Source organism: Anomaloglossus baeobatrachus, chromosome 2 (assembly GCF_048569485.1).
Source record: "Anomaloglossus baeobatrachus isolate aAnoBae1 chromosome 2, aAnoBae1.hap1, whole genome shotgun sequence".
In the NCBI taxonomy this organism is placed as follows: Eukaryota; Metazoa; Chordata; class Amphibia; order Anura; family Aromobatidae; genus Anomaloglossus; species Anomaloglossus baeobatrachus.
The window spans coordinates 43,393,891-43,421,438 of record NC_134354.1 but is presented as its reverse complement, the minus strand read 5'-3'; the positions used below and the strand labels follow the sequence as shown (position 1 = coordinate 43,421,438).

The window sequence follows — 27,548 nt, the reverse complement described above, 5'->3', positions numbered from 1 at the left end:
GGCGCACCCCGCCCTGCATCACAGCTCAATTCTCATAATTTCTTAGGTCTAAACTAGTCTAAAACCTGCCTCCTCAGGCTGCTGCTCTCTCTCCACTATGCTTTACACTGCAGCCGTTGCTATGTCTCACCATACATTCCAGTCTCCAACACTGAGCACCAGGCAGTGCGGCTCGGATCTCGGGGTGTTGTAATGGTTTAGCGCGTGCTTCTGCTCAGAATATCTGCCGCAGCCCTGCAAGAAGAGAAAGGACAAAAATGGGACGACAAAGGCAGTAAGGGGGGGTGGCGGTATTATTTTATATAGAGGAACATACTGTTATTCCATAAATTGGGCACAACAACCATAAAACTTGTGGCTTTTGGGGAGGGGGCTGTTTCATCATTGCATCATGTATATGGAGCAAAAAGACCCATTGCGAGGTACACCTCAGAGGTTTGATGGCTTCAGGAAATCCTTCTCCCCAGGAGCACCTTTTTTGTGTTTTTTGTTTTCTTAAGTGCTTTGCTCATCCTCACCAGGTCCAGTGCTGAATCTCCCCTGCTGCTCCCGGTGTCTCATTGCCTGCAGCTCTGACGTCCCACGGCCAATTGCTGAGCTCAGCTGCACTGCGCAAGCCCACGGGCATGATCCACTGAGCTCAGGGATTGGCTGCAGCGCTGTCACCGTGAGGTCAGGGCTGCAGGCAATAAATGGACACAAGAGGCAGCATCTGCAGAGACTCAACTACTGGACCTGGGGAGGGCGAGTAAAGAACAGTTTGTTTTTAACCCACCAATATAACCTGAGATATAAATGAATAGCACAACCCCTCCCCTGACAGGTGAAAATGGAGCTGCTGTTGGCTGTACACTACAGCTGACACCCTGCTGCATCAGTCATGATCGGTGTTGGCACAGACCATGGCAGTTTAACCCTTTAGATGCTGCTGTCAATAGTGACGACGACATCTAGATGGTTAACAAAGTGTGTAGGCCCCATCAGCACCGAGACACCAGGAGTGTGCGTTCCTCATGGTTGCCATGGCAATTCATGGCCAAATAACAGCCTTAACGTCTGACGGAAAAGGGCCTGGTCAATAGTTCTATTTTAGGTAAAATGACACTTCTTTCCTCTCAGGCCCCTTTGTATTAATTCCTGAAGGGTTAATAAACGGCCTGACAGCAGTGATGGATATGTTGTGGTGGGGAGGGGGGGGGCTGTTTGTAAAATGGTGTCACTGAGGGGTTTTCACTTCAAACCTGACTGGGTCCCTTAAAAAGAGAAGTTATTTAAGAGCAGCGCTCACTGGCCGGCCCGGCCGTGTAACGCAAGAGCAGCGCTCACTGGCCAGCCCGTCCTTGTAATGTAAGAGCAGCGCTCACTGGCCATCCCGGCCATGTAATGTAAGAGCAGCGCTCACTGGCCGGCCCGGCCGTGTAACGCAAGAGCAGCGCTCACTGGCCAGCCCGTCCTTGTAATGTAAGAGCAGCGCTCACTGGCCATCCCGGCCATGTAATGTAAGAGCAGCGCTCACTGACCATCCCGGCCATGTAATGTAAGAGCAGCGCTCACTGGCCGGCCAGTCCCGTCCCTGTTACACACGGTTGCCCATTTGACCTGCAGGAATCTTCCTGCTGTCATCAAGATGGAGAATTCAGCGATTCTACTAGTAAAAATGTTAAAAAGCCCCCCCCCATTATTATAGATAAAGGGGGATCAGACAGTACATACGCACAGATCATACTACCCAGGCCATAAAAAGGAGCCAGAAGCCCCCCTGACCGGAGCAGAGTCTTTACCCTGTGCCCGCACTTCAGACAGATCCAGACCACATCCTCCTCTTCCTCGGCGCTCGCCTTCTCCCTGCCGTCTGTATTGCAGTCCTGACACACGTTCCACTCCACGTTGACCAGCGCCCTCTTCACCGCTCCTTCCTCCACTCCTTTCCGGATATGTCTGCACGCTGGCCCTGAAAGAGATCTTTAGTGAGGACCCACCGTCCATAGAGTAGAGGTTCACACCACACTTTGGATTTTCGACTTAAGAATTTTTCCAAGTGGAAAATCGGCAGAGGAATACAGTGTGTGCAGAGAGAGATGTTCCAGGCAGAAAAAGATAGCAAAGACAGATTTTTAAGGGGGATTCACATTGTCATTTTTTGTATAAGATTCAGCACGGATTTTACACTTTTCAATCTATACCACATAGACATTGTGCAGCAGAAGATCTACAAAAAAAAAAAAAAGAGAATTTTGTTTACTTACCGTAAATTCTTTTTCTTATAGTTCCGTATTGGGAGACCCAGACATTGGGTGTATAGCTTCTGCCTCCGGAGGACACACAAAGTACTACACTTAAAAGTGTAGCTCCTCCCTCTGAGCTTATACACCCCCTGGAGAACCAGATCTAGCCAGTTTAGTGCAAAAGCTGAAGGAGAATAGCCACCCAGAAGTAAAAACAGAGCAAGAACCGGAACAACCGGAGACTCTGTCCACGACAACAGCCGGTGATAACACGCCGAACAAGAAACTGCCAACAGGCAACAGGGAGGGAGCTGGGTCTCCCAATACGGAACTATAAGAAAAAGAATTTACGGTAAGTAAACAAACTTCTCTTTTTCTTTATCGTTCCTATGGGAGACCCAGACATTGGGACGTCTCAAAGCAATCCATGGGTGGGAATAAACAGAAAAACTGAGAAGTAGGCGGAGCCTAACTTCACAAATGGGCGACAGCCGCCTGAAGGATGCGTCTGCCCAAGCTCGCATCTGCCGAAGCATGAGCATGCACTTGATAGTGCTTTGAAAAGGTATGTAGGGTAGTCCAAGTGGCAGCCTGACAGACTTGTTGAGCCGTAGCCTGGTGCCTGAAAGCCCAAGAGGCACCGACAGCTCTGGTCGAGTGTGCCTTGATCCCCAGCGGGAGAGGCACCTGAGAACACTGGTAGGCATCCGAAATGGTCGACCTAATCCCTAGAGTATGCAGCGCTTTCTCAAAGCGATGAACAGGAGCCGGACAAAAGGAAGGTAGGGTAATGTCCTGGTTAAGGTGGAAAGGAGAAACCACCTTAGGGAGAAAGTCCGGAGTCGGACGGAGAACCACCTTGTCTTGATGAAAAACCAAAAAAGGTGACTCCGAAGAGAGCGCAGCCAAATCAGAGACTCTCCTGAGGGAAGTTATGGCCACTAGAAAGACCACTTTCTGTGAAAGATGAAACAAAGAAACCTCCCTAAGAGGTTCAAAGGGGGGTTTCTGCAAAACCGTGAGAACCAAATTGAGGTCCCAGTGATCCAAGGGCCGCCGGTAAGGCGGAATGATGTGAGACGCACCTTGCATGAAGGTGCGGACCTGAGCCAGCCGGGCGAGACGCCGCTGGAACAGCACTGACAGAGCCGAGACTTGTCCCTTGAGAGAGTTGAGGGACAGTCCCAGCTGCAGACCGGACTGTAGAAAAGACAGAAGGGTCGGCAGGAAAAAAGGCCAAGGAGAATGGCCGGAAGAGCGACACCAGGACAGGAAAATTTTCCAAGTCCTGTGATAGATCTTGGCAGAGGAAGACTTACGGGCCCGAGTCATAGTGGAGATGACCTCAGGGGGGATACCGGAAGTCGTCAAGATCCAGGACTCAAGAGCCACGCCGTCAACCTGAGAGCCGCAGAATTCTGGCGGAAAAACGGACCTTGTGAGAAAAGGTCTGGACGGTCCGGAAGATGCCACGGCACCTCTACGGACAGATGGAGCAGGTCTGGGTACCAAGCTCGCCTGGGCCAGTCCGGAGCAATGAGGATGACTCGACGGCCCTCCATTCTGATCTTGCGCAGAACTCTGGGCAAGAGAGCTAGAGGGGGAAACACGTAGGACAGACTAAACTGGGACCAGTCTTGAACCAGAGCGTCCGCGGCGAAGGCCTGAGGATCGTGGGAGCGAGCCACGTAAACCGGAACCTTGTTGTTGTGACGGGACGCCATTAGGTCCACTTCCGGAGTGCCCCACTTGCGGCAGATTGACTGAAACACTGCCAGGTGCAGGGACCACTCGCCACTGTCCACGGTTTGACGGCTGAGATAATCTGCTTCCCAGTTTTCCACGCCTGGGATGTGGACAGCGGATATGGTGGACTTGGAGTCCTCCGTCCATTGAAGGATGCGTTGTACCTCCAACATTGCCAGGCGGCTGCGTGTCCCGCCTTGGTGATTGATGTAGGCAACCGCTGTCGCGTTGTCTGACTGGGCTCGGATGTGCTTGCCCGCCAATAGGTGGTGAAAAGCTAGGAGAGCCAGAAGCACGGCTCTGGTTTCCAGCACATCGATCGAGAGGGCTGACTCGGACGGAGTCCAAGTGCCCTGCGCTCGGTGGTGGAGACATACCGCTCCCCAGCCGGATAGACTGGCATCCGTGGTGAGGATCACCCAGGACGGGGCCAGGAAGGAGCGCCCCTGAGACAGAGAGAGGGGCCGAAGCCACCACTGAAGAGAGCTCCTGGTCTGTGGCGACAGAACCACTAACCTGTGCAAGGAGGAAGGCCGCTTGTCCCAACAGCGGAGAATGTCCAGCTGCAGTGGCCGCAGATGGAACTGGGCAAAGGGAACAGCCTCCATTGACGCCACCATCTGACCCAGCACCTGCATCAGGTGCCTGATGGAATAACGGCGGGGCCTCAGCAGAGAGCGCACCGCCAGTTGGAGGGACTGCTGTTTGATTAAGGGCAACTTCACAAGTGCCGGCAGAGTCTCGAACTGCATCCCTAGGTACGTGAGCCTCTGGGTCGGAGTCAGAGTGGATTTGGGCAGATTGACAAGCCACCCGAATTGGGCTAGAGTGGCGAGAGTGAGCGAGACACTCCGCTGACAGTCTGCGCTGGATGAAGCCTTGACTAGAAGGTCGTCCAGGTAAGGAATCACTGCCAACCCCTGGAGGTGCAGAACCGCAACCACTGCTGCCATGACCTTGGTGAATACCCGAGGGGCCGTGGCTAACCCGAAGGGGAGAGCCACGAATTGGAAATGTTCCTCTCCGATTGCAAAACGTAGCCAACGCTGGTGTGAAACTGCAATTGGCACATGCAGATAGGCATCTCTGATGTCGATGGATGCCAGGAAATCCCCTTGGGTCATTGATGCAATGACTGATCGCAGAGACTCCATGCGAAAATACCGCACCTGAACAGGCTTGTTGAGAAGCTTGAGATCCAGGATGGGCCGGAAGGAACCGTCCTTTTTGGGGACTAGGAAGAGATTTGAGTAGAAACCTCTGAACCGTTCCCGGGCGGGAACCGGTACAAATTACCCCGTTGGCCTGCAAGGATGCCACGGCCTGAGAGAAGGCGGCGGCCTTGGAGCAGGGGGGAGTTGACAGAAAAAATCTGTTTGGCGGGCTGGAAGAGAACTCTATCCTGTAGCCGTGGGAGATGATATCCCGCACCCACTGATCAGAGACGTGTTGAAACCACACGTCGCCAAAGCGGGACAGCCTGCCACCGACTAAGGACGTTGCTGGCGCGGACAGATAGTCAAGAGGAGGCTGCCTTAGTGGCAGCAGCTCCTGCGGTCTTCTGTGGACGCGCTTTTGTGCGCCAGTTGGATTTTTGGTCCTTGGCTGAGTTAGTGGACGAGGCCGAGGGCTTAGAGGACGACCAGTTGGAGGAACGAAAGGAACGAAACCTCGACTGATTCCTACCCTGGACAGGTTTCCTGGTTTTGGTTTGTGGCATGGAAGTACTCTTCCCGCCAGTAGCCTCCTTAATAATTTCATCCAGCTGTTCACCGAACAGCCTGGACCCAGCAAAAGGGAGTCCAGCAAGGAACTTCTTTGAGGAAGCATCTGCCTTCCACTCTCGAAGCCACAAGATCCTGCGGATAGCGAGGGAATTAGCCGAAGCCACCGCAGTGCGGTGAGAAGCCTCCAGCATGGCAGACATGGCATAGGATGAAAAAGCTGAAGCTTGGGAAGTTAAGGTAACCAGTTCGGGCATAGATTCCCTGGTGAGGGAATGCATCTCCTCTAGAGAAGCAGAGATAGCTTTGAGAGCCCACACTGCTGCAAAAGATGGGGAGAACGAGGCCCCTGCCGCCTCATATACAGATTTGGCCAGAAGGTCAACCTGGCGGTCAGTGGAATCCTTAAGAGAGGTGCCATCAGCCACTGATACAACGGTCCGGGCTGAGAGTCTAGACACCGGGGGGTCTACCTTTGGTGAATGAGCCCACTCCTTGACCACCTCAGGTGGAAGGGGAAAACGGTCATCAGAACTACGCTTTGGGAAGCGTTTGTCAGGACAGGCCCTAGGTTTGGTCACAGCGGCCTGAAAACTGGAGTGGTTAAAGAACACACTCTTTGTCCTCTTAGGCGAGGTAAACTGGTGCTTTTCTGCCAGAGAGGGTTGCTCCTCTGATACTGGCGGATTGAGATCCAGTACAGAATTAATGGACGCAATCAAATCACTAACATCTGAGTCACTTTCAGACAGATCAATGGGACACATGGAGTTAGTCTCCGAGCCCCCTGTAAAGGCATCCTCCTCGTCCTGCGAGTCAGGTTCTGAAACAGAGCCGCGGGACGAGGAAGGAGAGGGAGCCCTGCGTCTCTTCTTAGGAGGACGGGGTCTGGGACCAGATCAGGAATCCTCTGTGAGCTCCGCTGAGAGAGCCCTAGCAGCAGAGGCACCCTGTGAAGGGGGCTGATGCATGTTCAGCAAAGTCCTGGACAGCTGTCCCATGGAGTCGGCAAAAGACTGGGAGATAGACCTAGATAAGGATTCTACCCAAGCCGGGGGTTCAGCCACAGGAGCCGGAGCGACCACTGGGGGTGCGATTCCAGGCTGAGGCATCGCCAGGTTAGAGCAGGCATCACAATGTGGATAGGTGCTCGGTTCAGGCAGTAGGAGCTTACATGCAGCTTTGGAGCCTTGCTCCTCGTGTGAGACATGCTGCTGGAGTGGGGGCTCTGCCAGAACGACCCCCAAAGAGTATATACAGGAGGTCCACAACCAGAGGTTGTGGCTTACCAGACCGCTGGAGCGGTGTTGTGTGCCCTCCAGATCCCGAAGCCCGGACCCCCCAAGCACCTCAGCAGGGATGCTGCAGCCAGTGCTGATCGCAGAGAAAACGCTGAGAAAATGGCGCCGGAGCGAAGAGAGGGGGCGGGACCTACTCTGAGAGCGGGATCTGGAGGGCCATAGAGACTTACAAGGGAGGAGACATGTACCCAGTGAGGAGTGTTCCTCCCCTGTGCAGAACGGCCGCTGGGCGGAGCCGCACTGTCCCTCTGCATGAATGACATGCGAGGGCAGTGAAACCGAAAGTAGGCCTCCGGCGAAGCCGGGGCCTAAATTTGAGCGGTGCGGCCGGCACGCAGGCACCATCGGCGCGGTTCTCAGGCGACAGCCAGAGAACCCGCCGGAAATGTCACAAAAATCACTCAGCACACTCTCCCACCACAATAAAGTGCAGGGACCCCCAATAAATAAACGTCTCAGGTACTTAGCTTGCTGAGACGCAGGGGGTTCCAAGTCCCTGGGGATGGGTGCTCCGGTCCAGCAGGATCCTGAAGGGCTGCGGATGGAGACCGGTCTCCTGCCAAGCATGGAGAACCATGCTGGCTCCCACTTCAAGCCAGAGCCCAGGAGGGATAGTGAAGGAGCACGGCATGTAAGGCTCCAGCCTTGGAATCAACCTTAACAGCACCGCCGACACAGTGGGGTGAGAAGGGACATGCCAGGGGTCCAGGCTTGGACCCGCTTTTCTTCAAACTCTTTCCAAAAATGAAAAATCAGATGAGAATGCATGTGTGAATGTATGCCTCCTGAACACAAAGCGATAAACTGGCTAGATCTGGTTCTCCAGGGGGTGTATAAGCTCAGAGGGAGGAGCTACACTTTTTAGTGTAGTACTTTGTGTGTCCTCCGGAGGCAGAAGCTATACACCCAATGTCTGGGTCTCCCATAGGAACGATAAAGAAAAATCAGCTACTTGTGAGAATAACCACGGGCCTCATTCAGGGAGGCTTATCAGACAGCTTTATGTGCAGAAAATCCGCAACTCGGTCCTAGCAAAATGGATGAGAATAAAGGGAATTTTGTTTACTTACCGTAAATTCCTTTTCTTCTAGCTCCTATTGGGAGACCCAGACAATTGGGTGTATAGCTTCTGCCTCTGGAGGCCACACAAAGTATTACACTTTAAAAAGTGTAACCCCTCCCCTCTGCCTATACACCCTCCCGTGGATCACGGGCTCCTCAGTTTTGGTGCAAAAGCAGGAAGGAGAAAACTTATAAATTGGTCTAGGGTACCGTAAATTCAATCCGAAGGATGTTCGGAGAACTGAAGACCATGAACCCAAAGAACAAAATCAACATCAACAACATGTGTACACAAAAGAAAAACCAGCCCGAAGGGAACAGGGGCGGGTGCTGGGTCTCCCAATAGGAGCTAGAAGAAAAGGAATTTACGGTAAGTAAACAAAATTCCCTTTTTCTTTGTCGCTCCATTGGGAGACCCAGACAATTGGGACGTCCAAGAGCAGTTCCTGGGTGGGTAAAAGAATACCTCGATAAAAAGAGCCGAAAACGGCCCCCTCTTACAGGTGGGCAACCGCCGCCTGAAGGACTCGCCTACCTAGACTGGCGTCTGCCGAAGCATAGGTATGCACTTGATAGTGTTTCGTGAAAGTGTGCAGACTAGACCACGTAGCTGCCTGACACACCTGCTGAGCCGTCGCCCGGTGCCGCAATGCCCAGGACGCACCTACGGCTCTGGTAGAATGGGCTTTCAACCCTGAAGGGAGCGGAAGCCCAGAAGTACGGTAGGCCTCGAGAATCGGTTCCTTGATCCACCGAGCCAAGGTTGACTTGGAGGCCTGAGAGCCCTTGCGTTGGCCGGCGACAAGGACAAAGAGCGCATCTGAACGGCGCAGGGGCGCCGTGCGAGACACGTAGAGCCGGAGTGCTCTCACTAGATCCAAAGAGTGCAAATCCTTTTCACACTGGTGAATTGGATTAGGGCAAAAGGGAGGCAAGGAGATATCCTGATTTAGATGAAAAGGGGATAGCACCTTAGGGAGAAATTCCGGGACAGGACGCAGAACCACCTTATCCTGGTGAAAAACCAGGAAGGGAGCTTTGCATGACAGCGCTGCAAGCTCAGACACTCTGCGAAGTGATGTGACTGCCACCAGGAAGGCCACCTTCTGAGAAAGACGGGAGAGAGAGACATCCCGCAGCGGCTCAAAAGGCGGCTTTTGAAGAGCCGTCAGGACCCCGTTAAGATCCCAGGGTTCCAGCGGACGTTTGTAAGGTGGGACCATGTGGCAGACCCCCTGCAGGAACGTGCGGACCTGCGGAAGCCTGGCTAGACGCTTTTGAAAAAACACGGAGAGCGCCGAAACTTGGCCCTTGAGAGAGCCGAGGGACAAACCCTTGTCCATTCCAGATTGTAGGAATGAAAGGAATGTGGGTAAGGCAAACGGCCATGGAGGAAAACCGTTATCAGAGCACTAGGATAAGAAGATTTGCCAAGACCTGTAATAGATCTTGGCGGACGTAGGCTTCCTGGCTTGTCTCATGGTGGCAATGACATCCTGAGATAACCCTGAAGATGCTAGGAGCCAGGACTCAATGGCCACACAGTCAGGTTGAGGGCCACAGAATTCAGATGGAAAAACGGGCCTTGTGACAGCAAGTCTGGGCGGTCTGGAAGTGCCCACGGTTGACCCACCGTGAGATGCCACAGATCCGAATACCACGACCGCCTCGGCCAGTCTGGAGCGACGAGAATGGCGCGACGGCATTCGGACCGGATCTTGCGTAGTACCCTGGGCAGCATCGCCAGAGGGGGAAACACGTATGGCAGTCGAAACTGCGACCAATCCTGGACCAAGGCGTCCGCTGCCAGAGCTCTGTGATCCTGAGACCGAGCCATGAAGGCCGGGACCTTGTTGTTGTGTCGTGACGCCATAAGGTCGACGTCCGGCGTTCCCCAGCGGCGACAGATCTCTCGAAACACGTCTGGGTGAAGGGACCATTCCCCCGCGTCCATGCCCTGACGACCGAGAAAATCTGCTTCCCAGTTTTCTACGCCCGGGATGTGAACTGCGGAGATGGTGGAGCCTGTGACTTCCACCCACTGCAGAATTCGCCGGACTTCCTGGAAGGCTTGACGACTGCGAGTGCCGCCTTGGTGGTTGATGTAGGCGACGGCAGTGGCGTTGTCCGACTGGATTCGGATCTGCCTGCCCTCCAACCACCGATGGAAAGCCAATAGGGCTAGATATACTGCCCTTATCTCCAGAATATTGATCTGAAGGGACGATTCTATTGGATTCCAGGTTCCCTGAGCCCTGTGGTGGAGAAAAACCGCTCCCCAACCTGACAGGCTCGCGTCCTTGGTGACCACGGCCCAGGTTGGAGGTAGGAAGGATTTTCCCCGCGACAGAGATGTGGATTGGAGCCACCACTGAAGTGATGTTTTGGTTGCAAGGGAAAGAGAGATGTTCTTGTCGAGGGAAGCCGAACTTTTGTCCCATTTGCGAAGAATGTCCCATTGGAGTGGCCGTAGATGGAATTGCGCGAACGGCACTGCTTCCATAGCTGCAACCATCTTCCCCAGGAAGTGCATGAGGCGCCTTAAGGGGTGTGACTGACTCCGAAGAAGTGATTGCACCCCCGCTTGCAGAGAAAGCTGTTTGTCCCGCGGTAGCTTGACTAACGCTGGCTGGGTATGAAACTCCATCCCGAGGTAAGTCAGTGATTGGGTCGGCGTCAACTTGGATTTCGGGAAATTGATGATCCACCCGAATTGCTGGAGAGTCTCCAGAGTGACGGAAAGACTTCGTTGACACGCCACCCGAGAAGGAGCCCTGACTAAAAGATCGTCCAAGTAGGGGATCACCGAGTGGCCCTGAGAGTGCAGGACCGCCACGACGGATGCCATGACTTTGGTGAAAACCCGTGAGGCTGTCGCCAGGCCGAAGGGCAATGCGACGAACTGGAGGTGTTCGTCCCCGATGGCGAAACGCAGGAAACGTTGATGTTCGGGTGCGATCGGCATATGCAGATAAGCATCCTTGATGTCGATCGATGCTAGGAAGTCTCCTTGTGACATCGAGGCGATGACCGAGCGGAGAGATTCCATCCGAAATCGTCTGGTTCTCACATGTCTGTTGAGCAGCTTGAGGTCCAGAACGGGACGGAATGACCCATCCTTTTTTGGCACCACGAACAAGTTGGAGTAAAAACCGCGACCACGTTCCTGAAGGGGAACGGGAATCACAACTCCATCTATCTTTAGAGCGTCCACTGCCTGAAAAAGTGCGTCGGCCTGTGCGGGGGGTGGGGAGGTTTTGAAGAAACGAGCCGTAGGTCGAGAGCTGAACTCTATCCTGTAACCATGAGACAGAATGTCTCTCACCCATCGGTCTTGAACGTGTGGCCACCAGGCGTCGCCAAAGCGGGAGAGCCTGCCACCGACCGAGGATGTGGCTAGATGAGGCCGAGAGTCATGAGGAGGCCGTCTTGGAGGCAGTGCCTCCTGCGGCCTTTTGGGGGCGTGACTTGGACCGCCACGCATAGGAATTCCTCTGGCCTTTCTCCGGCCGGTTGGACGAAGAGGATTGGGGCTTGGCGGGGGGACGAAAGGACCGAAACCTCGATTGGATTTTTCTCTGCTGAGGTCTCTTAGGTTTGGACTGGGGTAAGGAGTAGTCCTTTCCCGAGGATTCCTTAATAATCTCATCCAACCGTTCGCCAAACAAACGGTCGCCAGAAAAAGGCAAACCAGTTAAGAACCTTTTGGAAGCAGAGTCTGCTTTCCATTCGCGCAGCCACATGGCCCTGCGGACTACCACGGAGTTAGCAGATGCTACAGCCGTACGGCAAGCGGAGTCCAGGACGACGTTCATGGCGTAGGACAAAAATGCTGATGCCTGAGAGGTCAAGGACGAAACATGTGGAGCAGAGTTCCGCGTGACAGCATTAATCTCAGTCAGACATGCCGAGATTGCTTGGAGAGTCCACACGGCCGCAAAGGCCGGGGCGAAAGACGCGCCCGTGGCCTCATAAATAGACTTCACCAAGAGCTCTATCTGTCTGTCAGTGGCATCCTTCAGGGATGAGCCATCGGCAACAGACACAACGGACCTAGCAGCCAATCTAGAGACTGGAGGATCCACCTTGGGAGAATGTGCCCAGCCCTTAACGACTTCAGGTGGAAAGGGATAACGCGTGTCAGTGAGCCGTTTAGCAAAGCGCTTGTCCGGGACCGCTCTGGGCTTCTGGACAGCGTCCCTGAAGTTAGAGTGATCAAAAAACGTATTGCGCGTACGTTTAGGGAATTGAAATTGGTGTTTCTCCTGCTGAGAAGCCGACTCCTCTGCAGGAGGCGGCGGTGGTGAGAGATCCAACACCTGGTTGATGGACGAGATAAGATCATTTACTAAGGCGTCCCCCTCAGGGGTATCAAGGTTAAGGGCGAAGTCAGGGTCAGAGCCCTGAGCTCCCACGTCCGCCTCGTCGTCCTGAGAGTCCTCAAGCTAGGATCCAGAGCAGCGTGAGGAGGCCGGGGAAGAGTCCCAGCGAGGCCGCTTAGCCGGTCTGGGGCTGCGGTCCGGGCAGGAGTCCTCCGCCTGGGGCCTAGGGGCTATCCTGGGAGCGCGCTGCGGCGCGGACCGAGAAGGGCCTGGAGGAGACAAACTACCGGGGCCTGTGAAGGGCCCGGTCTGGACTGCAAAGCCTCAAGGAACTTAGATGACCATTTGTCCATAGACTGTGCAATGGACTGAGAAAGTGACTGGGAGAGTTTCTCAGCGAAAGAGGCCAACGACGGTGACTCTGTCCCTGCAGCCTGTTCAGTGGGAGCAGGGGGATCTACATGAGCCGAGGGGCCCACAAGTGCCCTAGGCTCCGGCTGAGCAAGCGTGGCAGGAGTCGAGCATTGATCACAGTGAGGGTAGGTGGATCCCGCAGGCAACATTGCCCCACAAGAGGTGCAGGCAGCCAAAAAAAATCTGTGCCTTAGTAGCTTTGCTCCTTGTGGACGACATGCTGTTGTCTCTTAGGAGAGTGACCACTGAGGGTATATAGGAAAAGGGTATACAGCCTTTCCGAACAGATATAGATATATATATATATATATATATATATATCCCGGCACCCTAGGGGGACCAGCACCGGGTGACCGGTGTGGCTTACCAACCGCTAACGAGCAGAGTGTGTCCTCCAGATTCCCTGTCGTGGATCCCCGCAGCTGCAGAGCTTTGCTGCTGAGTAGCATCCACCGGCAGAATGCTAAAAAATGGCCGCCGGAGCTCTCAGGGAGGGGGAGGGGGGCGTCGCTAGCAAAGAGCGGGAATCTGGAGTCCCCAAAGTGATCAATGAGGGGGGAGGGAAACATGCAAGATGCTCCAGCCCTCAAAGCCGACGTCATGTCGGCAATCCCGCCCTAACCCCTGACAGGCAGGCTCGGGGGCGGGATTTTTCGCAACTAGGCCGCGGCGAAGCCGGGGACTAAATTTAAGGCCGTGCCCGACAAGCAGGCACGGTCGGCGCGAAGTCCGCCGAAAAGACAACGGACGGAACTACCGCGGCTTCCAGGGATAAGGTGCGACCCTCTCAGTACAGTCCCCACATGGGGACACAGAGTACCTTCCAGTTGCAGGGCCCGGTCCCTGGGGGTGAAGAAGCTCCGGTCCGGAAGGTTCCACCAGGGGCTGCGGATGGAGCACGGTCCCAGCTCATGGATGACCGCTTAGGATCCCACTTCTCCCAGAGCCGCATAAGGGATGGTGAAGGAGACGGCATGTGGCTCCAGCCTCTGTACCCGCAATGGGTACCTCAACCTTAACAACACCGCCGACATAGTGGGGTGAGAAGGGAACATTTTCTTCCATCCGACATAACCATGTATGAGAATGCATGAGTGGATGTGTGCCTCCTTCCACACAAAGCATAAAACTGAGGAGCCCGTGATCCACGGGAGGGTGTATAGGCAGAGGGGAGGGGTTACACTTTTTTAAAAGTGTAATACTTTGTGTGGCCTCCAGAGGCAGAAGCTATACACCCAATTGTCTGGGTCTCCCAATGGAGCGACAAAGAAAATTAACCTCATCCATGTATTGCTCAAAAACCGTGCAGAATTTACCATAGGTTAACCTTTTGGAAAAAGGACGAAAATCTGCATCAAAATACGGATGTAACAGCTAAATCTGAGGAATAAATTATCAACAGATCTATGAGACGACATAATACCTCTATATACAATAGATAACACAGGATCCACCATTCACAATAGGTGATGTCACAGCTCACCTCCTCCCCTTCCTGTACAATGACTGATAATACCTTTATATACAATAGATGACACAGGATCCACCATTCACAATAGGTGATGTGACGATGTCACAGCTCACCTTCTCCCCCTGCTGTACAATGACTGATACAGGATATCACAAAAGTTAGTACACCCCTCACATTCCATTTCATAGGACAACATTGAAGATCTGACACTTAAATACAATGCATGGCTTATATACAGTGCCTACAAGTAGTATTCAACCCCCTGCAGATTTAGCAGGTTTACACATTCGGAATTAACTTGGCATTGTGACATTTGGACTGTAGATCAGCCTGGAAGTGTGAAATGCACTGCAGCAAAAAAGAATGTTATTTCTTTTTTTTTTTTTAAATTGTGAAAAGTTTATTCAGAGGATCATTTATTATTCAACCCCTCAAACCCCCAGAATTCTGTTTGGTTCCCCTAAAGTATTAAGAAGTATTTCAGGCACAAAGAACAATGAGCTTCACATGTTTTGGATTAATTATCTCTTTTTCCAGCCTTTTCTGACTAATTAAGACCCTCCCCAAACTTGTGAACAGCACTCATACTTGGTCAACATGGGAAAGACAAAGGAGCATTCCAAGGCCATCAGAGACAAGATCGTGGAGGGTCACAAGGCTGGCAAGGGGTACAAAACCCTTTCCAAGGAGTTGGGCCTACCTGTCTCCACTGTTGGGAGCATCATCCGGAAGTGGAAGGCTTATGGAACTACTGTTAGCCTTCCACGGCCTGGACAGCCTTTGAAAGTTTCCACCCGTGCCGAGGCCAGGCTTGTCCGAAGAGTCAAGGCTAACCCAAGGACAACAAGGAAGGAGCTCCGGGAAGATCTCATGGCAGTGGGGACATTGGTTTCAGTCAATACCATAAGTAACGTACTCCACCGCAATGGTCTCCGTTCCAGATGAGCCCGTAAGGTACCTTTACTTTCAAAGCGTCATGTCAAGGCTCGTCTACAGTTTGCTCATGATCACTTGGAGGACTCTGAGACAGACTGGTTCAAGGTTCTCTGGTCTGATGAGACCAAGATCGAGATCTTTGGTGCCAACCACACACGTGACGTTTGGAGACTGGATGGCACTGCATACGACCCCAAGAATACCATCCCTACAGTCAAGCATGGTGGTGGCAGCATCATGCTGTGGGGCTGTTTCTCAGCCAAGGGGCCTGGCCATCTGGTCCGCATCCATGGGAAGATGGATAGCACGGCCTACCTGGATATTTTGGCCAAGAACCTGCGCTCCTCCATAAAGGATCTTAAGATAGGTCGTCATTTCATCTTCCAACAAGACAACGACCCAAAGCACACAGCCAAGAAAACCAAGGCCTGGTTCAAGAGGGAAAAAATCAAGGTGTTGCAGTGGCCTAGTCAGTCTCCTGACCTTAACCCAATTGAAAACTTGTGGAAGGAGCTCAAGATTAAAGTCCACATGAGACACCCAAAGAACCTAGATAACTTGGAGAAGATCTGCATGGAGGAGTGGGCCAAGATAACTCCAGAGACCTGTGCCGGCCTGATCAGGTCTTATAAGAAGGGAATTTTGTTTACTTACCGTAAATTCCTTTTCTTCTAGCTCTAATTGGGAGACCCAGACAATTGGGTGTATAGCTACTGCCTCCGGAGGCCACACAAAGCACTACACTTAAAAGTGTAAGGCCCCTCCCCTTCTGCCTATACACCCCCCGTGGGATCACGGGCTCCTCAGTTTTAGTGCAAAAGCAAGAAGGAGGAAAGCCAATAAACTGGTTTAAGCAAATTCAATCCGAAGGAATATCGGAGAACTGAAACCATTCAACCTGAACAACATGTGTATACAAAAAAACAGGGGCGGGTGCTGGGTCTCCCAATTAGAGCTAGAAGAAAAGGAATTTACGGTAAGTAAACAAAATTCCCTTCTTCTTTGTCGCTCTATTGGGAGACCCAGACAATTGGGATGTCCAAAAGCAATCCCTGGGTGGGTAAAATAATACCTCATGATAGGGCCGTAAAAACGGCCCTTTTCTACAGGTGGGCAATCGCCGCCTGAAGGACTTGTCTACCTAGGCTGGCGTCCGCCGAAGCATAGGTATGCACCTGATAATGCTTGGTAAAAGTGTGCAGACTCGACCAGGTAGCCGCCTGGCACACCTGCTGAGCCGTAGCCTGGTGCCGTAATGCCCAGGACGCACCCACGGCTCTGGTAGAATGGGCTTTCAGCCCTGAGGGAACCGGAAGCCCCGCAGAACGGTAGGCTTCAAGAATTGGTTCCTTGATCCACCGAGCCAAGGTTGACTTGGAAGCCTGCGACCCTTTACGCTGGCCAGCGACAAGGACAAAGAGTGCATCCGAGCGGCGCAGAGGTGCCGTGCGGGAAATGTAGATACTGAGTGCTCTCACCAGATCCAACAAATGCAAATCCTTTTCACATTGATGAACTGGATGAGGACACAAAGAAGGTAAGGAGATATCCTGATTGAGATGAAAGGGGGATACCACCTTAGGGAGAAACTCCGGAATCGGGCGCAGAACCACCTTGTCCTGGTGAAACACCAGGAAGGGAGATTTGCATGACAGCGCTGCTAGCTCGGACACTCTCCGAAGAGACGTGACCGCTACTAGAAAGGCCACTTTCTGAGAAAGGCGAGACAGGGAAACATCCCTCATAGGCTCGAAAGGCGGCTTCTGGAGAGCAATTAGAACCCTGTTCAGATCCCAGGGCTCTAACGGCCGCTTGTAAGGAGGGACGATATGACAAACCCCTTGCAGGAACGTGCGTACCTGAGGAAGTCGTGCTAGGCGCTTCTGAAAAAATACAGATAGCGCAGAGACTTGTCCCTTAAGGGAGCCGAGCGACAGACCTTTTTCCAACCCGGATTGCAGGAAGGAAAGAAAGGTAGGCAATGCAAATGGCCAGGGAGAAACTTCCTGAGCAGAGCACCAAGCTAAGAATATCTTCCACGCCCTGTGGTAGATCTTGGCAGAGGTTAGTTTCCTAGCCTGTCTCATGGTGGCAATGACCTCTTGAGATAATCCTGAAGACGCTAGGACCCAGGACTCAATGGCCACACAGTCAGGCTCAGGGCCGCAGAATTCTGATGGAAAAACGGCCCTTGAGACAGCAAGTCTGGCCGGTCTGGTAGTGCCCACGGTTGTCCTACCGTGAGATGCCACAGATCCGGGTACCACGACCTCCTTGGCCAGTCTGGAGCGACGAGGATGGCGCGGCGGCAGTCGGACCTGATCTTGCGTAGCACTCTGGGCAACAGTGCCAGAGGTGGGAACACATAAGGCAGCCGGAACTGCGACCAATCTTGAACTAAGGCGTCCGCCGCCAGAGCTCTGAGATCGTGAGACCGTGCCATGAAGGCCGGGACCTTGTTGTTGTGCCGGGACGCCATTAGGTCGACGTCCGGCATCCCCCAGCGGCGACAAATTTCCTGAAACACGTCCGGGTGAAGAGACCATTCCCCTGCGTCCATACCCTGGCGACTGAGGAAGTCTGCTTCCCAGTTTTCTACGCCCGGGATGTGAACTGCGGATATGGTGGATGCCGTGTCTTCCACCCACGTCAGAATCCGCCGGACTTCCTGGAAGGCTTGCCGACTGCGTGTCCCTCCTTGGTGGTTGATGTATGCCACCGCTGTGGAGTTGTCCGACTGAATTCGGATCTGCTTGCCTCCCAGCCACTGCTGGAAGGCTTGTAGGGCAAGATACACTGCTCTGATTTCCAGAACATTGATCTGAAGGGTGGACTCTTGCTGAGTTCACGTACCTTGAGCCCTGTGGTGGAGAAAAACTGCTCCCCACCCTGATAGACTCGCGTCCGTTGTGACCACCGCCCAGGATGGGGGTAGGAAAGACTTTCCTATTGACAATGAGGTGGGAAGAAGCCACCACTGAAGAGAATCCTTGGTCGCCTGAGAAAGGGAGACGTTCCTGTCTAGGGACGTCGACTTCCCGTCCCATTGGCGGAGAATGTCCCATTGTAGTGGACGCAGATGAAACTGCGCGAAAGGGACTGCCTCCATTGCTGCTACCATCTTCCCCAAGAAGTGCATGAGGCGTCTCAAGGGGTGCGACTGGCCCTGAAGGAGAGATTGCACCCCTGTCTGTAGTGAACGCTGTTTGTCCAGCGGAAGCATCACTATCGCTGAGAGAGTATGAAACTCCATGCCAAGGTATGTTATCGATTGGGTCGGGGTCAGATTTGACTTTGAAAAGTTGATGATCCACCCGAAACTCTGGAGAGTCTCCAGCGCAACGTTCAGGCTGTGTTGGCATGCCTCTTGAGAGGGTGCCTTGACAAGTAGATCGTCCAAGTAAGGGATCACAGAGTGACCCTGAGAGTGCAGGACTGCTACTACTGCTGCCATGACCTTGGTGAAGACCCTTGGGGCTGTCGCCAAACCGAAAGGCAGGGCTACGAACTGCAGGTGTTCGTCTCCTATAACGAAGCGTAGAAAACGCTGGTGCTCTGGAGCAATCGGCACGTGGAGATAAGCATCTTTGATGTCTATTGATGCTAGGAAATCTCCTTGAGACATTGAGGCGATGACGGAACGGAGGGATTCCATCCGGAACCGCCTGGTTTTCACATGCTTGTTGAGCAGTTTTAGGTCCAGAACAGGACGGAAAGACCCGTCCTTTTTTGGCACCACAAACAAATTGGAGTAAAAACCGTGACCTTGCTCCTGAAGAGGAACAGGGATCACCACTCATTCTGCCTTTAAAGAGCACACCGCCTGCAGAAGAGCATCGGCTCGGTCGGGAGGCGGAGAAGTTCTGAAGAATCGAGTTGGAGGACGAGAACTGAACTCTATCCTGTACCCGTGAGACAGAAGGTCTCTCACCCAACGGTCTTTGACCTGTGGCAGCCAAATGTCGCCAAAGCGGGAGAGCCTGCCACCGACCGAGGATGCGGAGAGAGGAGGCCGAAAGTCATGAGGAAGCCGCCTTGGTAGCGGTTCCTCCGGCTGCTTTCTTTGGGCGTGACTGAGCCCGCCAAGAATCTGAGCTCCTCTGATCCTTTTGAGTCCTTTTGGACGAGGAGAATTGGGACCTGCCCGAGCCTCGAAAGGACCGAAACCTCGACGGTCCCCTCCTCTGTTGGGGTTTATTTGGTCTGGGCTGAGGTAAGGATGAATCCTTACCCTTGGACTGTTTAATGATTTCATCCAATCTCTCACCAAACAGTCTGTCACCAGAAAATGGCAAACTGGTTAAGCATTTCTTGGAAGCAGAATCTGCCTTCCATTCCCTTAACCACAAGGATCTGCGTAAAACCACGGAGTTGGCGGACGCCACTGCCGTACGGCTCGTAGAGTCCAGGACAGCATTAATAGCGTAAGACGCAAATGCAGACATTTGAGAGGTTAAGGACGCTACTTGCGGAGCAGACGTACGTGTGACAGTGTCAATCTGCGCAAGACCAGCTGAAATAGCTTGGAGTGCCCATACGGCTGCGAATGCTGGAGCAAACGACGCGCCGATAGCTTCATAGATGGATTTCAACCAGAGCTCCATCTGTCTGTCAGTGGCATCTTTGGCTATGTTCACACACTGCGTTTTTTACCTGCGTTTTTGGTCCGTTTTTGCTGCAGAAATTTCTTGAGAAATTCTTGTAACCTTTCTGCAGACATTCCCCAGCAAAACCTATGGCAATAAAAATTAGCTGTGCACACACTGCGTTTTTTTCTTAAGAAAATTCTTTCAGTAGATTTTCTTAAGAAAAAGAATGAGCATGTCACTTCTTTTCTGCAGCTAACTGCGTTATTTGCCATAGATAATTGGCACACTAACGCAGGGAGCAACCAGCGGTAAAAACGCACCAAAAACGCACCAAAAACGCACCGAAAACGCACCGAAAACGCAGGTGCGTTTTTGGTGCGTTTTTTAACGCAGGTGCACTAATCCTTCACTCTTAAGAAATTTCTTAAGAAAAATCATTTTTCGGGTGTGAACATAGCCTAAAAGTGAAGCCCCATCTTCCACTGCAACTATGGATCTAGCCGCAAGCCTGGAGATTGGGGGATCCACCTTTGGACACTGGGTCCAGCTCTTGACCACGTCAGAGGGAAAGGGATAACGTGTATCCTTAAGGCGTTTGGAGAAACGCTTATCTGGATAAGCGTGGTGTTTCTGGATAGCCTCTCTAAAGTCAGAGTGGTCCAGAAAAGTACTCAATTTACGCTTGGGATACCTGAAATGGAATTTCTCCTGCTGTGAAGCTGACTCCTCCACTGGAGGAGCTGGGGGAGAAATATCCAACATTTTATTGATGGACGCAATGAGATCATTCACTATTGCGTCCCCATCAGGTGTATCCAGATTAAGAGCGGTCTCAGGATCAGAATCCTGATCAGCTACCTCTGCCTCATCATACAGAGAGTCCTCCTGCCGAGACCCTGACCAGTGTGATGAAGTCGAGGGTCGCTCATAGCGAGCTCGCTTAGGCTGTCTGGGACTGTCGTCCGTGTCAGAGCCATCACCCCGGGATGCATGGGACCCCCCCGGAGCACGGATTTGTTCCAAATGAGGGGGGCCAGGGAGCATTGAATCAACAGTGCCCATGGTCTGAGTTACCGGTCTGGACTGCAAAGTCTCAAGGATCTTAGTCATAGTCACCGACAATCTATCAGCAAAAACTGCAAACTCCGTCCCTGTCACCTGGACAGTGTTCACAGGTGGTTCTCCTTGGGCCACCTCTAGCAGAGGCCCCGGCTGAGCAAGTGCTACAGGGGCCGAACATTGCACACAATGGGGGTCAGTGGCACCTGCCGGTAGAACAGCCTTACATGCGGTACAGGTAGCATAGAAAGCCTGTGCCTTGGCCCCCTTGCTTTTTGCGGACGACATGCTGTTGTCTAGCAATCTAGGAGGGTATATAGCCAAGAATAGCGACCGTACAGTGCAATGTATAGCATACAAGCATAAAGTACAAATGAACACTGCGGCACTAGTGGGGTCAGCACCCGAGGTGCCGCTTACCGCCCGCTCAAAAGCGGGTGTGTGGTCGCCAGAATCCCGTGTCTGGGTCTCCCAGAGCTTGTCTCCCTTCTCCACTCAGACTGCAAACAGGAATGGCTGCCGGCGTCCTGTGAAGAGGGGCGGGCCGTGGGCGTGCCCCAGACAAAGTGCGGGAAACTGGCGTCCCACTGTGCCCAGTGAGGGGGGTTGGAGTATGCTAAACAGACTCCAGCCCTCGGCGCTGACGTTCTGAACAGCGTCCCGCCCTTCCCCTGACTGGCAGGCCTGGGGGCGGGAACGAAACGGAACTAGGCCGCAAAAGCCGGGGACTCGATTTATAAGCGCGGCCGTCCTATAAGCACGGCCAGCGCGGAAGTCCCCGGCGCACCACAAGTCCCAGCCGCACCGCAGTGTAAAAAACCGCCAGCAGCGGCCGGCGCGGCAGTTCCTAATACATAAACTCACTCAGCAAAGCTGCAGTGAGTAATAGCACAAGCGCGCTGCGCTGCTGCCCCCGGCGCACTAACACACCCAGCAACGCTGGTCTGTGTGTGCGCGATTTGTACGGGGACACAGAGTACCTTAATGCAGCAGGGCCCTGTCCCTGACGATACTCAGCTCCATGTCCAGCAGATTCCCAGTGGCTGTGGACGGAGCACGGTCTTCTGTGCCTGGAGACCGATAGGATCCCACTTCACCCAGAGCCCTAAGGGGATGGGGAAGGAAAACAGCATGTGGGCTCCAGCCTCCGTACCCGCAATGGGTACCTCAACCTTAACAAACACCGCCGACAAAAGTGGGGTGAGAAGGGAGCATGCTGGGGGCCCTAGTATGGGCCCTCTTTTCTTCCATCCGACAAAGTCAGCAGCTGCTGCTGACTAAACAGTGGAGCTATGCGTGGATGTCAGCCTCCTTCGCACAAAGCATGAAAACTGAGGAGCCCGTGATCCCACGGGGGGTGTATAGGCAGAAGGGGAGGGGCCTTACACTTTTAAGTGTAGTGCTTTGTGTGGCCTCCGGAGGCAGTAGCTATACACCCAATTGTCTGGGTCTCCCAATAGAGCGACAAAGAAAAGACGATTATTAGCTGTAATTGCAAACAAGGGTTATTCCACAAAATATTAAACCTAGGGGTTGAATAATAATTGACCCACACTTTTATGTTGAAAATTTATTAAAATTTAACTGAGCAACATAACTTGTTGGTTTGTAAGATTTATGCATCTGTTAATAAATCCTGCTCTTGTTTGAAGTTTGCAGGCTCTAACTTATTTGCATCTTATCAAACCTGCTAAATCTGCAGGGGGTTGAATACTACTTGTAGGCATTGTAACTGTACATTTGGTGCCCTTTAAATAACTAAACAGCCATTAATGTCTAAACCGCTGGCAACAAAAGTGGGTACACTCCTAAGTGACAATGCCCAAATTGTGCCTAATTAGCCATTTTCCGTTCTTGGTGTCTTGTGATTCATTAGTGTTACAAGGTCTCAGGTGTAAATGAGGAGAAGGGGTGTTACATTTGGTGTTATCCCTCACACACTCTCTAATACTGGTCACTGGAAGTTCAGCATGGCTCCTCATAGCAGAAAATTCTCTGAGGATCTGGAAAAAAAAATTTATTTTACATAAACAGGGCCAAGGCTATAAGAAGATTGCCAGCACCCTGACACTGAGCTGCAGCATGGCGGCCAAGACCATACAGCGGTATAACAAGACAGGATCCACTCCGAACAGGCCTCTCCATGGTCGACCAAAGAGGTTGCGTGCAGGTGCTCAGCGTCTTTTCAGAATAGACATAGTAGTGCTGACAGCATTACTGCAGAGGTTACAGGGGTGGGGGGTCCGCCTGTCAGTACTCAGACCATACACCGCACACTGCATCACATTATTATGCTTGACTGTCATCCCAAAAGGAAGCCTTTTCTAAAATATAATGCACAAGAAAAACAGGAGACCATGGATTAGGCCATAGATTACTGGACCCGTCCTGTGGTCTGATGAGACCAAGATAAACTTATTTGGTTCAGATGATGTCAAGTGTGTGTGGTGGCAACCAAGTGAGGAGTACAAAGATAAGTGTGTCCTGCCTACAGTCAGGCATGGTGGTGGGAGTGTCTTGGTTTGGGGCTGCATTGTTGCTGCAGGCTGTGAGGAGCTACAGATCATTGAAGGACACATGAATCCCAACATGTCCTTGGACATACTGAAGTAGAGGATGATCCACTCCCTTCATATTCCAACATAACGACCCTACACACCTCAAAGACGACCACTGCCTCTCTAGAGAAATTGAGGGTAAAAGGTGCTGGACTGGCCAAGTGTCTCCAGACCTAAACCCTATGGAGGATCTCTGAGGCCTCCTCAAACAGAAGGTGGAGGAGTGCAAGGTCTAACATCCCCCAGTTGCATAATGTCGTCATGGAGGATGGAAGAGGATCCAGAAGCTCCTCTGAAACTCTAGTGACCTCCATGCCCAAGAGAGTTAGGACAGTGCTGAAAAATAACGTTGGCCAGACAAAATATTCCCCATTTGAGCACAATTTTGAATTTCTGACTTAGGGGTGTACTCACTTTTGTTGTCAGCGGTTTAGACATTAATGGCTGTGTGTTGAGTTATTTAGAGGACACCAGATTTACCCTGTTATACAAGCTGCACACTGACATTGCACATTGTATCACAGGGTCAAATCTGCAGTGCTGTACCAGGAAAAGATATATAAAATATTTACAGGGGTGTACTCACTTATGTTATGATGGATGGATAGATGGATGGATAGATGGATAGATGGATGGATAGATGGATGGATAGATGGATGGATAGATGGATGGATAGATGGATGGATAGATGGATGGATAGATGGATGGATAGATGGATGGATAGATGGATGGATAGATGGATGGATAGATGGATGGATAGATGGATGGATAGATGGATGGATAGATGGATGGATAGATGGATGGATAGATGGATGGATAGATGGATGGATAGATGGATGGATAGATGGATGGATAGATGGATGGATAGATGGATGGATAGATGGATGGATAGATGGATGGATAGATGGATGGATAGATGGATGGATAGATGGATGGATAGATGGATGGATAGATGGATGGATAGATGGATGGATAGATGGATGGATAGATGGATGGATGGATGGATGGATGGATAGATGGATGGATAGATGGATGGATAGATGGATGGATAGATGGATGGATAGATGGATGGATAGATGGATGGATAGATGGATGGATAGATGGATGGATAGATGGATGGATAGATGGATGGATAGATGGATGGATAGATGGATGGATAGATGGATGGATAGATGGATGGATAGATGGATGGATAGATGGATGGATAGATGGATGGATAGATGGATGGATAGATGGATGGATAGATGGATGGATAGATGGATGGATAGATGGATGGATAGATGGATGGATAGATGGATGGATAGATGGATGGATAGATGGATGGATAGATGGATGGATAGATGGATGGATAGATGGATGGATAGATGGATGGATAGATGGATGGATGGATAGATGGATGGATAGATGGATGGATAGATGGATGGATAGATGGATGGATAGATGGATGGATAGATGGATGGATAGATGGATGGATGGATAGATGGATGGATAGATGGATGGATAGATGGATGGATAGATGGATGGATAGATGGATGGATAGATGGATGGATAGATGGATGGATAGATGGATGGATAGATGGATGGATAGATGGATGGATAGATGGATGGATAGATAGATGGATGGATAGATGGATGGATAGATAGATGGATGGATAGATGGATGGATAGATGGATGGATAGATGGATGGATAGATGGATGGATAGATGGATGGATAGATGGATGGATAGATGGATGGATAGATGGATGGATAGATGGATGGATAGATGGATGGATAGATGGATGGATAGATGGATGGATAGATGGATGGATAGATGGATGGATAGATGGATGGATAGATGGATGGATAGATGGATGGATAGATGGATGGATAGATGGATGGATGGATGGATAGATGGATGGATAGATGGATGGATAGATGGATGGATGGATGGATAGATGGATGGATAGATGGATGGATAGATGGATGGATAGATGGATGGATAGATGGATGGATAGATGGATGGATAGATGGATGGATAGATGGATGGATAGATGGATGGATAGATGGATGGATAGATGGATGGATAGATGGATGGATAGATGGATGGATAGATGGATGGATAGATGGATGGATAGATGGATGGATAGATGGATGGATAGATGGATGGATAGATAGATGGATGGATAGATGGATGGATAGATGGATGGATAGATGGATGGATAGATGGATGGATAGATGGATGGATAGATGGATGGATAGATGGATGGATAGATGGATGGATAGATGGATGGATAGATGGATGGATAGATGGATGGATAGATGGATGGATAGATGGATAGATAGATGGATAGATGGATGGATAGATGGATGGATAGATGGATGGATGGATAGATGGATGGATAGATGGATGGATGGATAGATGGATGGATAGATGGATGGATAGATGGATGGATGGATAGATGGATGGATAGATGGATGGATAGATGGATGGATAGATGGATGGATAGATGGATGGATAGATGGATGGATGGACTCCTATACTGGGGCCCTATATCAGGAGCTTGGATCCCGGGCTTTATTCTTACCCGCCTCCGCTGACTCTTGTACAGGAAGGTTCTTTCCTTTCTTCTTTGCCATTTTTCTACTTTAATTCGTCCTAGAAAAGCAATAAACACAATCAGACCCTCCTGTAGTGAAGCCTCACTGACAAATCCCCCCAGCCGGGCCTTAGAGGACTCCTCCAGCCCAGGCCGCTGATTCCAGGCCGCAGCCATTGATGTGATCAGTGGAGCTCCAGCCTCCAACATCTCAAACTGCTGCAAACACCGGGATCACTTTACTGCACAGGAGCTGAGGCTCCATATAAGTGTCTGTGCCCGATACTGCACAACTTTTATTTTTCCAATAAAGATTGTTAAAGGGAAAGTGTCATCAGAAAATAACTTGTTTAAATAGATTATTAAATTACAAGGAATTTTGAAAACGTTTTTTTTCCCCTATCACTACTAATACTAGAATTTTGCAATTTTCACGCAGTTCACTTGAGCTAATATTACACTGCAAGCTCTACACATGGACAGCAAAATCTGAGCATGATCTAATGTAGATAAGGAAAAGTGTGAAAGGAGGGGAGGAGGTGAGCTGTGACATCACCTTTCGTGAATAGTGGATCCTGGGTTATCTACTGTATATAGAGGTGTTATCAGTCATTGTACAGGAGGAGGTGAGCTCTGACATCACCTATTGTGAATGGTGGATCCGGTATTATTTACTGTAAATAGAGGTGTCATCTGTCAATGTACTGGAGGAGGTGAGCTGTGACATCATCTATTATCATGGTAGAACCTGTGCTATCTACAGAATATAGATGTGCTATTGGTCAATGTACAGGAGGAGGAGGTGAGCTGTGAAAGCACATATTCCACCATCACAACAGGCAATATCTACAGTATATAGATGTGCTATCGGTCAATGTACAGGAGGAGGTGGTGAGCTGTGACTGCCTATAGTGAATGATGGATCCTGTGTTATCTGATGTATTTAGGTGTTATCAGTAATTGTACTGGAGGAGGAGGTGAGATGTGACATCACCTATTGTAAATGGTGGATCCGGTCTTAAGGTGGTGTCACACAGAGCGACGGTGACGTCGCTGCTAAGTCACCATTTTCTGAGACGTAGCAGCGACGTCTTGTCGCTGTGTGTGACATCCAGCAACGACCTGGCCCCTGCTGTGAGGTCGCCGCTTGTTGCTGAATGTCCTGCTTAATTTTTTGCTCGTTGCTCTCCCGCTGTGACGCACACATCGCTGTGTGTGACAGCGAGAGAGCGACGAACTGAAGCGAGCAGGGAGCCGGCATCTGACAGCTGCGGAAAGCTGTAACCACGGTAAACATAGGGTAACAAAGGGAAGCCCTTTCCTTGGTTACCCGATATTTACCTTCTTTACCAGCGTCCGCCGCTCTCACACTGCCAGTGCCGGCTCCCTGCACACGTAGCCAGAGTACACATCGGGTAAATAAGCAAGGGTTTGCTTATTAACCCGATGTGTACTCTGGCGTGCAGGGAGCCAGCGCTAAGCGGTGTGCGCTGGTAACCAATGTAAATATCGGGTAACCAAGCCCTTGGTTACCCGATATTTACCAAGCGCAGCACCACTTCC

The 27,548-nt window shown here is 51.4% G+C and overlaps 1 protein-coding gene across 2 annotated transcripts in view; it reads right to left on the bottom strand.

The window, feature by feature from the left end:
* The window catches only part of USP16 (ubiquitin specific peptidase 16), an 87,376-nt gene that overhangs the window by 58,647 nt on the left and 1,181 nt on the right, over nt 1–27,548 (bottom strand). For both annotated transcript variants that reach the window (XM_075335022.1, XM_075335023.1), the window contains exons 2-4: nt 25,974–26,044; nt 1,782–1,951; nt 131–234 (exon numbers count right to left, since the gene is read on the bottom strand). In XM_075335022.1, the coding sequence (XP_075191137.1) occupies nt 131–234; nt 1,782–1,951; nt 25,974–26,025 (326 nt within the window). In that variant the 5' untranslated portion in view covers nt 26,026–26,044. The remainder of the gene's footprint in view (nt 1–130; nt 235–1,781; nt 1,952–25,973; nt 26,045–27,548) is intronic.